We start from the raw sequence: 12,412 nt of genomic DNA, 5'->3' as shown, positions 1-12,412 counted from the left end.
AATCTGAGCCACAGGTAACCTGCCACTAACGTCCCAGCAAGGAGCTGGAGGAAGGGATGTGCAGTGTGCTGATGTTTTCCAGGTGCTGCCACACCATGATCCTCGTTGCTCAGAGGGTTTGTGTTTCTTTTGCTGCGATCAGCACTGGTGTGGCACCATGGGGAGGTGAGAAGGTGACATGGTCCAAGCCAGGTGACACCATCTTCACCAAGGGGGATGGAGGAGACCTGTCAGCTCATGAGGCAACAAAGAGAGTGATGCTTCCTGGTGTGATCAGATCAGTTAATAGTTCCTGGAGATCAGAATCACAGATAGCCACACTAGGGGAGCTGCCAAGACAGCTGCTCCCCACCAGAAGTGTCCTGATAAAACACATCCCTGTGCAAGCCAGGCTCAGCAAAGGGACCACGGCCACAGGAGAGCATGAACAGCGTCCACCACCGGCGAGACCAGACTTTGGGCCAACACCGACCTGAAATGGTGGAGGAGAAAGTGGACCAAAAGCCCTGAGCCAAATGGTTGGTAGTGGGAGCCCTCTGGGACGCCTTTGGCAGGGATCATGGACTCATGGCAGGTTTTCTAGTGGGGGATGAGGACAAAGTTGGTGTTTAGGGCAGGAAGGACATCATCAGGTTCCTTGGAGCTTCATGCTCCCATCTCAGATGGACTTGTCCTTCTTGTCCAACTTATCCTTCCAAGCACTGCCAGGCTTTGGCTTTAGAAGCTTTTCTCCATGATTTTGCAGCCCCACACAGAGTGGAGGAGGCTGGCTTCACGGAGACTTTAGAGTCCTTTCCAGTGCCTAAAGCAGAGCTAAAGGAAGGCTGAGGAGGGACTTTTTGCAAGGCCAAGAAGTGACAAACCAAAGGGTAACGGCTTTAGGCTGAAAGAGGGGAGATTTAGATTGGATATTAGGAAAAAAATTCCTCCCTGTCTGGGTAATGAGGCCCTGGCACAAGTTTGCCAGAGAAGCTCTGGATGCCCCATCCCTAGAAGTGTTCAGAGCTAGGCTGGATGGGACTTGGAGCAACCTGACCTAGTGGAAGGTGTCCCTGCCCATGTCAGGGGGTGAAATGAATTGGGCTTTAAGGTCCCTTCCAAACCAAACCACTCCTCAGTTCTGTGATTCTAAACTTGCAGGCCGAGAGCTGCTCTGCTGTCCAACAGTCCAACAAGGCTGCTACATCCCAAGCAGCAAGAGGAGAGATGGATCTCTCTGGGTGAGGTGCTGAGATCCCTCTGGAGATCTTGAGGAATGTTTCCAGATGCTGGAAGCACCTCATCTGGCTTTGCAGACATGCCCTTGGTGTAGCTTTCTCCTCTGCATCCTTTGGGCAAGGGGTGATCCTCGCTGCATCCCTGAACATTTCACAAGCTCCAGCTTCCGACAGCCAGATCCAGCACTGCCCTTGACTCCATCTTTGACAATGGGAAGGCAGGGGAGAGATGCCAGGCAAAAACCAGGGATGATTCCCCTCTGCCTTTCACTCAAGGACGAGAGATGGCGTGACTGGAGCCAAGGCACGCAGCAGACCAGAAGTGACCAAAGGCAACATCAGGGCCTTGTGCAGGGCTGGATGTGAAATCCTTGCTCCCAACGGTGGCAACCATCAGCAGCTGGCAGAGAAGGATCTCTGCACAAGTTCACTGAATTACCACAGACTAAAAATATCTGGGCTGTGGGAAGTCACAGGACGCCTCCAAGGCACACTCCGAAACGGTGGCTGCGGAAGCGAGGGGTAATGCGGACGGACAGGCAGACGGGCACGGAGCTCCACGGTGGGGTGAGGAGCAGGAGAAAAGGGAAGGGAGAACAGCAACCGCTCCCACGGCAAGGCCTCTCAACCAGGAATTGGCAGGGAGGGATGTTTTTGTGCTCCCTGCCTCAGGGATGATCAGTTCATCCATCCTGGCATGGCCACCGTGACCCTCTCCTGATTTCTACCCAAAACCAGCATACAAGGTCCAAGCTCTCATCAGCTTTGCCACTGCCTGTGGGGCTCTCTAGCAGCCCTGGGATTTTCAGGGAACTCTGCAGCTCCAGGGCTTTTGGGTTGAGGGAAGTCACATCAGGAGAGCAGGCTGATGGGGCTGGGGAGATGGGGCAGACCCACAGGTGGAGGGTGTCAGTACTCTGTACTGCTATGTGTCCCAAAACCCAGCCCAGCTGTGCCTCAGTTTCCCCAGCTGAAGGTGTTACATCCTATAAAGTGACCAGGCTCTTGGAGACACCAATCATGCAGTGCTGGAGAGGTGGTAGATCAGTGCAGACCTTCCACAGGTTTCTTTGGAGCAGATCCACCCCGCAGATCCCCTGGCCCTGGGATGCACATAGCAGAGCTCCTGAACTCTCCTGCTTTGTGTTTCCTTCTCACAGATTTTACAACGTGTGACATCCTTCTGCCTTGGAGCAGCAGAGAAAACACACTTACAGCTCCCAGATGCCTCAATCAGGGTGAATTTTTTCCATATGGAATGGACAGTAAAGCAGAGGGCAGAGGAGTGTGGAGATCCCATCCCAAGCTAGACATCCCAGTCTTCCCCAGCATGGTCCATCCACTGCTCTCTTTCCAAACATCTCAGGTGCTGTTTCTCAGTATGCTCTTTCCAAGGGGAACAACTTCAGGGCTCACATCGGGGGCCACTGCAGCACTCGGTCGGTCCTGTGCCAACCATGGTTTCAAAACCAGTTTCCCAGTAGGAAAAAAGAAAAGGCAAACTGGGCCCACCCCCACCTTCCCAAAGCATGGGACAAGAAGAGAACCTCACTAGAAGCAGCTCATGGGAATGGAGATTTCAGCTCAGCTTCCATCATAGATAATAAAGAGTCTCAGTGAGGAGTGGCTGGGATAAAGGCCAACAGCTTCATTCTGCGCAGGGAACAGCAATAGAAGAGTGGGAGCAGATGTCCAAGAGGAGCACGTGGATACCTAGCTGAGATGACCCACCAACCAGCCTCCACCACCGCTGCTCTCTCTCACCTTTGTGCTTCTGGACTGTTTCTGCTTCCAGACACAAATACAAGGAGCTCACCCCATGCCTCCCAAGGCAGAAACCTCCAGCATCCTACTGAGGCTAGAGGGAAGGCCAAGTTCCAGCGCTCGCCATGGGCTGCTGAGCCACCTATTCATCCCTGCGTTCCTTGGCAGAGCCCCAAGAGCAACGAAAACCCATCAAAGGACCTGGGAAAGCAAACCAAGCTGTGCACGGATGAGATGAGCTCCAGCGGAAAAGAAAGATTGGATTGGCTTGGCAAGAGAGCCGAGAAGCTGATCTCCCGCCGAGTCGATTTTGAGAGCTCTGCTGGGGTTTTTTAATCCAGCAGGGGATTTCTGCCGCCTCCCAGGGTTTGAGCGTTTTTGTGACAGACCTGCGGGTTGCCAAGCAAAAATGAAGTCAACTCTGTCGAATTCCCATGCCGGCTGGCACGGCCTTTCCCCTGGCACCTCCAGAACAAGTCAGCTCTTGTCGAAGGGCAGAGAAATGGCAGCTTAGATTTTCGCCTGCTGTCTGGGCAAAGGGAGAACTCAACACATGGGGCTGACGCAAGTATTGGCCCGTTACTCCCTTTGCTGGACGGATTACGGGCTGCTCCCACACAGCTCCTCTGTCCTGACCACCCAGCTGGTGGCAGGAAAGCCCACGATGTGCCAAAGAACAACACAGCAGGGACATGGGAAGGAAGGGACTGCCGTAACTCCCTTGTGATGCTGTCAGAGAGCGAGAAGCTCTGTGACACTCACCGTCCTCTGTCTCCTGCCAGACGATGCCCTCCAGGTTCACGCTGGTCCCAGGCTCGCAGGGGCCCAGGCACTCGGGCTCGGTGGCCAGGGCCACATCGCAGGTGTTCACCCCCACGGAGCGGGTGCGTACCATGATCTGCTCGCACGGCGACGAGATGTCGTTGTTGACGACGGGGACAAGGAGGTGCAAGGGCAACACTGCAGGCGTAGAGACGGGAGATTCCATCTGTGGGGAAGAAGAGACATGTGGTCACGGTCAGGGATACTGTCAGGAACACAGAAGGGAGAACAAGTATCAACAGACATTTACGTTCCTGGAGAACCTCAAGCTCAGGGCTGCCACCTTCAGTTCACGTCCCACACCTCAGCAGAGGACAAGGATCTTGCAGGGCTCCCCCACGCTGGCATTCCCGTGCCCATGTAACCCCAGGGAGCTCTGCAGTCACAGAGATCACACCCAGAAGTCCTAGTGCAGAAGATATCTGTGCTCCTGCTTGAAAGAGCCTGTGCCAAGTTCCTTCCCTGACGGCTTCTGTAATCATCCCTGGTGAGGATGCCTCTTGGCTATGGCTCAGATGTTAATGCAGTCAATGACTTTGAACCCGATGGCTCACTAGAAAAGCTTCAGCTCAACCAGCAGGACAGGACAAATGAGTAGCAAACTCCCTCCAGCACCCATGAAAACCTTCTCCTTCCAGATCTACCCTATGACTACCTGAAGACACAGGCACCTGGATCATATCCCTCTTCCCTATGCAAGTATCTGCTTCAGAGCCTGATCCAGGCATTGTGCTCTCTTTGCACATGGAAACCAGATCCCACAGCCAGAGCCGGGCTTGGAAAGCCAACAAGCCAACTTGCCAAGTGGAAGCCCAGCCAAGCCACCCTGCTGCTGAGAAGCCAAGGTCTTTGGCCGCTCTGCCACGCAAGCAGATTACAGCAGTGTCAGGAGGAGGATGGCTGACAGGCTGATTCTGTGGCTATCCAAGGCAAGGGCAGGGTGGAGACCTTCCCATCCTTCGGGGTTCATCAGCCAAGCCAGCCACAGCCAGCCACCCCCGCGCCTTGGCTTGCGAGGACCTGCAGCAGCTCTGGGGCAAGCCACTCCTCCTTCAGCTCAGACCTCCCCTCTTCACCTTTTGGGATCTTTAGACACTGGGCTACCTCAGAAGAGAAGCAGACTGAGGAAACTCATCACACCAGCAGCAAGTGCTGACCTGGGTTCCAGTTTCAAGCAGGCAAAGATTCCTCTAGAGCATCCATCCAGCACTACTCCCAGACCCCCTAAATCTCTGCTGAGGGAAAACATGATAGATCTGGAGAGCCCAAGTTCGTGGTTATCAAGTGTGGACATGGGCACCAGCCCATGATCACTTCCAGCCTTGCTGCTGACTCCCATCCTGGTCCTGACCAGCTGCCAAATTCACCTGCTCCCTCTCTTGCTCACACATCTCCATCCTTAAAGCAAGGGAAACAACTCCAGCAGAACCTTGCATGTCCAACCTCCCTGGCCCCACCCAGTAGGGTGCCCACAACCACAGCAAGTGCCTGGAGAACCCCACCTCCCCACCACCTCCTGACCCACAGAACCTCTCCACATCCCTGGTGACACAAATCTCTAGGCAGAGGAGCAGAGAGGAGGATATCATATCCTGGCTCTGATAGGGCAGGTGGATTTGCTCTTCCAGCAGAACACAAAGCACTTTCTGTCTGCAGCCCCCTCCTTGCCCTGCATCCATCCTCTCTCTAGACAGCTCATCAGAGCAACATGCAGACCACTTGGCACTAAAGATGACCTGGAGGTCTTGAACAACAGTGGTTTGACTCCACAGTCCCCTCCCCAGCAGCACAGCTTGTGATCCACAACTACCTCCAATCTCCCAGCAACGGGACCAGCTCTCCCCCAGGAATCCATCTCCAGACCACCCATCTCCAAGGCTGCCCCATGGCCAGTGGCCCAACTGCACCCCATGGGTTTCAAGAAGGGTGGTTTGGGCATAAAATCACCCCAGAAGGCTGCCAGTGGAGCTTCCATAAGACTCCCACAGGAAAATCATCCCTCAGAACACAGCAACCTCATCAGCAGATCCAGGGCAAGATGCTCCAAGGAAGCGTGAGGCTCCTTTGAAGGGGCTCCTCAACACCACATTCTGCAAACCACAAGTCAGTGTCCAGCAAAGGAAGAGCCAGGGAGGAACCAGGCAGGGCTGGGCTGCCTGGCTTGGGTGGGCAGCAGGAACAGCTCAGGGGGTGGCAGGGATCACTCGCCCCCATTGCCTGGGGACTGGTGGCTGCCTGTGTGCGTTGGGGACCTGCGGGTTCTGAGACCGTTCAGCTTCCTTCCACTCTGCAACAGAAACCACAGCGCAGCACAGGAGCGTTTAATTACAGTTCCAGCTCTGCTAATTATCGCCCGGTCACATTCGTAATCTGCATTATGCCACAGTGCATAATAAGCAGCTCGCTGAGATCTCTCTAATAAGCAAGGCGGCTTGATGGGATTTCATATCTCACCCTGCTCTGGAACAAACAGCCTCTTTCAGCAGCCGTGGGGAGACAAGGCGGCTCTCCTGCTCCCTTGCCCGAAGCTCCAGAACAAAATAAAAAGGCCCAGGATGCTTCTTCAGGGGTGAGGGCAGAAACAGAGGTTCCCCACTGGGACAAAACCAAAAAAAGCTGAAAGCCATGCTGGAGGAAAAGACAGGGATCAATCCCTGAAATTCACCTCCCCCTCTGTGTGTGCCTTATCTCCTGGTGCCATGATCTTCTCACCCTCCTGCTTTCCGAGCAAGGTCAGGAGATGCAGGATGGCTGGGAGAGCCCTACATACCATGGGGCAGCTCTGCTGGCCACTCTTCCCCTCAGAGGGAGAGAGGGAGCCCAGGGCGATGCTGGCCTGGGGATGGTGGGCAGCACTCACACCCCTCAGCAGTGGGTTTCTCATAGCCTCTGGGGCTGTGCTAGCTGAGATCCCCAGCTCCAAAAGCGAGCCCTGCACCTTCTGGCCACCCCCCATACCACTTCTGGGCCCTAAATCCCCTTTGCAGAAATAAAATTGATTTCTCTTTCCATGCTGGGTAGGCTCTAAGATTAAATACCGGCTACACTGCTGGAGGAACCTGGTGTGTCTCCAGCCACCCCTGTGGGAGTTACATGGGGTGAAGCTTCCCCGTGCCGGCGCTGGCCGTCCGTGTCCGCCCGCCGCTGCCTCCCCTAATGAAAGCCCTTTGTGTTTCTGGCGGAGGCTTTCCCATCACGAGGAACGCGCTTTCACCACCGCCGAGGACAGAAGTGGAACGGAGCCAAGCCTGGGCGGCAGCGGCCAGCACAAGCTCTGCTCGATGGGGGAAAAGCAAATCCACTGAGAGTCCAGGGTGATGCCAATGGCACCGTGGGATGCCAGGCTCCGGGGGATAATTAAAACCTACCCCCTCCTTGTAGCCCCCCTGGAAGGTGGGACGGGGTCCCACGTGAAGGGAAGTGCAGCAGTGGGTGCTGCCGTGGGGAGATGCACACAAAGGAGTTCCTGCCATCTTAGCAGCACTGGTTCCTTAGCATCAGCCGCCCTCAAGGGGACATCACAGCAGCAATTATTAGTGAGAGAATGAGAAGAGGGCAAACCAGAAATAAAAACACCCCTCTGATTTTAATGCCACTCTGTGGACCATCCAGACCATCCATCTGTATTTATGAGAATTTTGGTTTGTCCCAAATAATCTAAGTCAGGCAAGAAAAGCACATTTTGGAGCAATAAAAGCCAAAAGCAATGCCAAAACCCCTGAGAAGAGCAACCAGCAGAGGTGTCTGTGGTGCATCTCCAAGGGCAGAGAGGGTGTGAAGGTGTAGGGCACCCCCAGGAGCTGCACCCCATCTGTCTGCAGGGCTCAGGGTGAGACCACCGAAGCATCTGAGATGGTTCTGGGCTCCAGTGTACCCCCATATGAAGAAGCTATGCAGCATGTGGACCATTCTTCTCACCTACAAGGTCCTTCCACTCCTGCAGACACAGAGACAAGAAAAGCCAAGAGGGAGCCTCGCTACTGGTCACAAACTCATGACTGTGTGTGTCAGGAGACAGAAAGTGGACCAAAACTGCTCCATTACAGGAGCGCTGCTCGAGGCTGCAGTGAACACGTCCCATATCACCAACCAGCTCAGCCCAACCTTTGGGAGCTTTGATGTTCTTACTCCTGTCCTGGTCTGCCACCACATCCCCCACAGCTTTGCTTTTTCAGAGTAGGAGCTGGGAACATTAGCTTGGAGCTCCTTGGAGAGAGATCTCCCAGGCATAGCTCCATCCAGCTGACAAGCACCCTTGGTGGGCATCTCTAGACCCCAAAACTGCAGCACCCACAGTGTCTCTTCCCCTCCACTGACGTCCGCAGGGATTTCACAGTCTTCTCCAACCTGACCCCCAAAGCTGGGTATGCAGAGCCTGAAGACAAAATCCCTTTGTTGGCTCTGGTGCCCACAGTGTCTACAATTCCATCATAAATCCACCTGAAAGCAGAGTTCCCAGACACGTCCCCCAGCAACATCATCCCAACACACTGGAGGTACTCAACCCCAGGCCATGTGCAGCAGGCTACAGAAGACCCCCTCCCCAAACAGTGCAGGTGCCACTCAACACTGACTGTTTGCTGGCTGGATTTCTCCAGCAAGAAAGCAGCCAACAAGAGTTTCCAGCAAACACCCACATGCAGGGAAATAATGGTGGCACAAGCGTCAGGCCCAAGGATGGAGCCAGGACTGTGGTCTGGGGCACTGATCCCATTGCTGTTGCCCATTGCTCTTCCCTCTTGCTATAGCAGGAGGTTGAGGTTGCTGACATCAAGCTGTGAAAAAAGGATTCTGTTCTAGATGAAAGTCTTCCTTCCCTGGATAAACACAAGCTCAAATAAACAAAGCCAGTTATTTCTACAGACCACGGGAACGCTTGGGGAATATACTGGGTTCCTTAGTTGGCAAATCTGAGCCCACAGGGCAACAGGGCAGCTGCTCCAAGAAAAAAGGATTGACATTTGCGACAGCCCTCCCTACCAAGAAGCAGTAAACACCACAAGGAAGGATTAATGCTTCCATGTGCTTCCACATGTGCAGAACGGAGTGGGCTTGGCATCGTACTGCCGGAGTTCGCTGCACAGAGAAGACAAGCGAGCGTGGGACCTCCTGGCCAGCACCACCATCAAAGAGCCAGGCAACTCAGATGGGACGTAAGGATTCTTAAGGAGCAGAGGTCCCAATTTCCCAGCTCCAGGGCTATTAACATCCCCCTAAAAACAAGCCAGGAGAGGCCAATTCCCCACCACTCTCCTTTACAACTTGTTCCCAGTGCTCCTCACCCTCTGCTCCCACCCCTCAGATTTGGGATTCACGGCATCTCCCAGCTGCGGGGCTGTCGATGCCAAGGTGTAATGGGAATGCTCTACCAACAAAAGGTGCCTCGGTGTCCTCTCCTGCCCATGCCAAGCACCTGTGCTCCAGCTCTGAGATCCAGGAGGGGGTTTGCCTCCATCCATGCAAACACCTTCCCTGGCCAGCAAGTCCCTGCAGAATGGCCAGAGGAGATGGTGGCCGAAAGGATGGCACAATGCAGCAATGGCACAAAGCTGGGGTGGGCAGCACATTCCCAACTCAGATTCATCTTTATCTGGGCACTTTGAGGCGGACCTGGCTGAGGAAGTCTGTTCTGGCCGCAGGTGAGTGGGCCACAGGAATCAAAGCCTGGAAGAGGATTTCTGCATAAAGCTCACAGCCCCACCACCAGCACCACCAAAACCAGACCTGGCCACAGTTAATGGGAATATTGGGATGAGACATCCCACCCAGTGATGCTGGAGGTACAACCTCCCACCGTGCCAGTGATGGGGGACTGATCCAAACACCCAGGTGATGCAGACAGCCGGATGCTATCAACCTCAGCCATGCTGCTGGAGAAATGCAAATACAACCCAGCATGACCTACGACGAGCTGCTTTCTCTCTGCAGAGGAGAGGGGAATAAAATCCCTGCTTGAACACAGCCGGTCTTATCTCAGTGCTTGCAGCGTTTTGAGATCAAGAGGAGGCAGACACCGCAGAGGCAGCCTTGCATATTACTGTGTCTTCAATAAAGCCAGGAATAGTATCCAAGGCAGACGTGCTGGCACCAAGTCACCTGCTCCAACCACTTACAAGACTATCAGATCTGCTCTTGGAAGGGAAAAAAAGGTGTCTCCAGCAGGAGAGAGGTAGTGAAGAGCAGTGATGAAAGGGGACAGGTGACATGAGTGAGAGACATGGGAAAGAAATCCAGGCTGGGACCGCTGGGCATTGGTCCCATGACATGTCATTGGGTCTCTGCTCAGCCACCATCAACCACTGATATCCCACAGATTGGCCATGGGTCTCCTCATTTATTGAATTAAAATGCAAAGCAGCTCAGTTGGTGGGGAAAAGGGGAAAGATCCCATGTGGAAAAGCACTGGAGATGCATCTGGGTCATGGGAGAGCAGAGATGGTTGGAAACATAGAGCCTGACCATGGATGGCTACAAGCATCCTTCACAATGACCAACCCAGCCTCCGGCCCCTTCTTCAGCACCACTGCTGCCATGGTCACCAGTCACCCTCACCCCTGGCAGCGCTGCCTGAGCAGGAAAGCTCTGATGACAGCAAGTGACTTCCCACTGGGAACCCAGGTCTCCCATTAAGCCCCACAACTTGCACCCACCCTTGTGCCAACACCATTGCAGATGTGTGGCTGGCGTCTCACTTTGCTGCTTCCTGCATCTCCATCCTCCAGCATCCCCTGCACTGCTGACACCAGCCACGTGTCCTGCAAGCCACCTTTCTACGTGGAAGAGCCACTGTGAGGGAAAGTCTTGCTTTTACTTCTTTTCTTTCCACCAAAACAAGCAGAAAGCTGCACCCAAGGATCCGAGCAGTGCTCAGCTGCTGCCATTAACAGCAGCACTCGCTGACCAGCACATTCAAGCAGGCAAAGGAGAACATAAAAGGTTTCACGAGCGCCTCAGCACATCAATCTCCCAGAAGGAGGACATAAATCCATGAGACCTTTCACAAGCCACTGGCAGCTCCAGCCACTGTTAAAAGCCGTCTGATAACCACCAGCTCCACAAACCCGGCCAAACGACTCTGAGGTTAAAATGGCCAAGCTAGAGACATCCCTAAAAGCTGAATCTGCAGGGCAGGCAAGAGAAATCACAGGAGAAAGCGGCATTTTCGTGGCAAGTGGCTTTAATCTGCCTACAGGGTCTGCCTTGTGCTACACAGCACCCTGGCCGGGATCCTGAGCACCAAGCACAGGCCCCACCACCCAAGTAGGGATGAAGAACATATTGCAGAGCTTGGCATCTCCATTTCAACAGATCAAGAGATCAGCCTGAAAGAGGCAGAAAAACAGGCTCCTGGAGACAGCAAGAACACAAAAGTTACCAACAAACCTTGGCCAGGATCACCAACCAAGGACTGCAAGCCAAAGCTGACACTTGGTAGGTCAGCACTGAGCACAAGAAGCTGGCACAGCAGCTCAGCTCTCTGTTAGGGAATGGCACGGCTCCACCTGCCTCAACCTTTCCTTCAGTTTTTCATTTTTTTTCCTTCATTTTTTTCCTCTACCTCAGTCTCACAAATCTAAACCTTCAAAACATGGACACTGTAGCTGCTGGGCCTCCAGCAATTCATGCCAGGGCATGGCCACACACACACACACCCCCCCCACACACACACCCCTACATGGAAACTCAGAGCATTAATAATTCAATCACTTTTAATTAATGCTTTTCTAGGCACAAAGTCCTTACCTTTGGAAAGCTGCAGTACATAGGAGTCAATCAGAGGGGAGACAGCCTGGGATTTACAAACCATTTCAGCACAAAATTGGATTCTTGTAAATGTAGAAGGGAGAAGATGGATCCAAGCCTTGAAGTAAAAATGAGCTAGGCTCAGACCTGTCTCATCTAGGATGGGTTCTTCTGCTTGCTCGGTGCACAGTGCAGGGACCAGCTTTGTCCACATCCATCCCAATATCCAGTGCCCACTTCCAGGTGAGAATGGACAAAGCCACCACAACCACTCTGTCACTGTGGACCCACGGTGGACAACACAGCCACGTGCATGGATGTGGCTTCATGACACCACCAAGAAACCAACTTTTACACTTGTAAAGCACAAGAGATGATGTGGTAAAGGCCCTGGTGTTTTCAGAGCAGAACCGAGAAAGAAGAGCTAGAGTGGGGGTTAAAGATGGATTTTGTTTGGGGGTGTTTTGATCAACCAGGCTGTGAATGTGGTGTGGGGACAGCTGGACCTTCCATAACAGCCAAAGCTGTGGCATTGGGTTGTGCCTGGAAGGCCTCAAACGGGGCCAAAAGCAAGTGTCGCTCACATTCGGAGTCACTGTGCAAGAAACCTGGGAGAATACGGACTTACAGACATACATAAAACAAGCACCATCCCAGGTGATCCTTTCAGTGACCTAGAGGGGATCATCTCCGAGCTGCCATCTTAATATCCCAGAATGGTTTGGGTTGGAAGGGACTTAAAGCTTATCTCATTCCACCCCCCTGCCATGGGCACAGACACCTTTCACTAGTCCATTCATGACAGAAAAGGACACAAAAGACAAACCGAAGGAAGTTCAGAGAAGAGGCACAAAAATAACAAGGCT

At 53.5% G+C, this 12,412-nt stretch overlaps 1 protein-coding gene across 3 annotated transcripts in view; it reads right to left on the bottom strand.

The window, feature by feature from the left end:
* Positions 1 to 12,412, bottom strand: part of ZNF609 (zinc finger protein 609) — a 64,129-nt gene that overhangs the window by 10,195 nt on the left and 41,522 nt on the right. For all 3 annotated transcript variants that reach the window (XM_069026130.1, XM_069026128.1, XM_069026129.1), the window contains exon 3: positions 3,744 to 3,969. In XM_069026130.1, the coding sequence (XP_068882231.1) occupies positions 3,744 to 3,969 (226 nt within the window). The remainder of the gene's footprint in view (positions 1 to 3,743; positions 3,970 to 12,412) is intronic.

Source organism: Aphelocoma coerulescens, chromosome 10 (genome assembly GCF_041296385.1).
Source record: "Aphelocoma coerulescens isolate FSJ_1873_10779 chromosome 10, UR_Acoe_1.0, whole genome shotgun sequence".
Taxonomy (NCBI): domain Eukaryota; kingdom Metazoa; phylum Chordata; class Aves; order Passeriformes; family Corvidae; genus Aphelocoma; species Aphelocoma coerulescens.
This window is presented reverse-complemented; position numbering and strand designations above follow the sequence as displayed.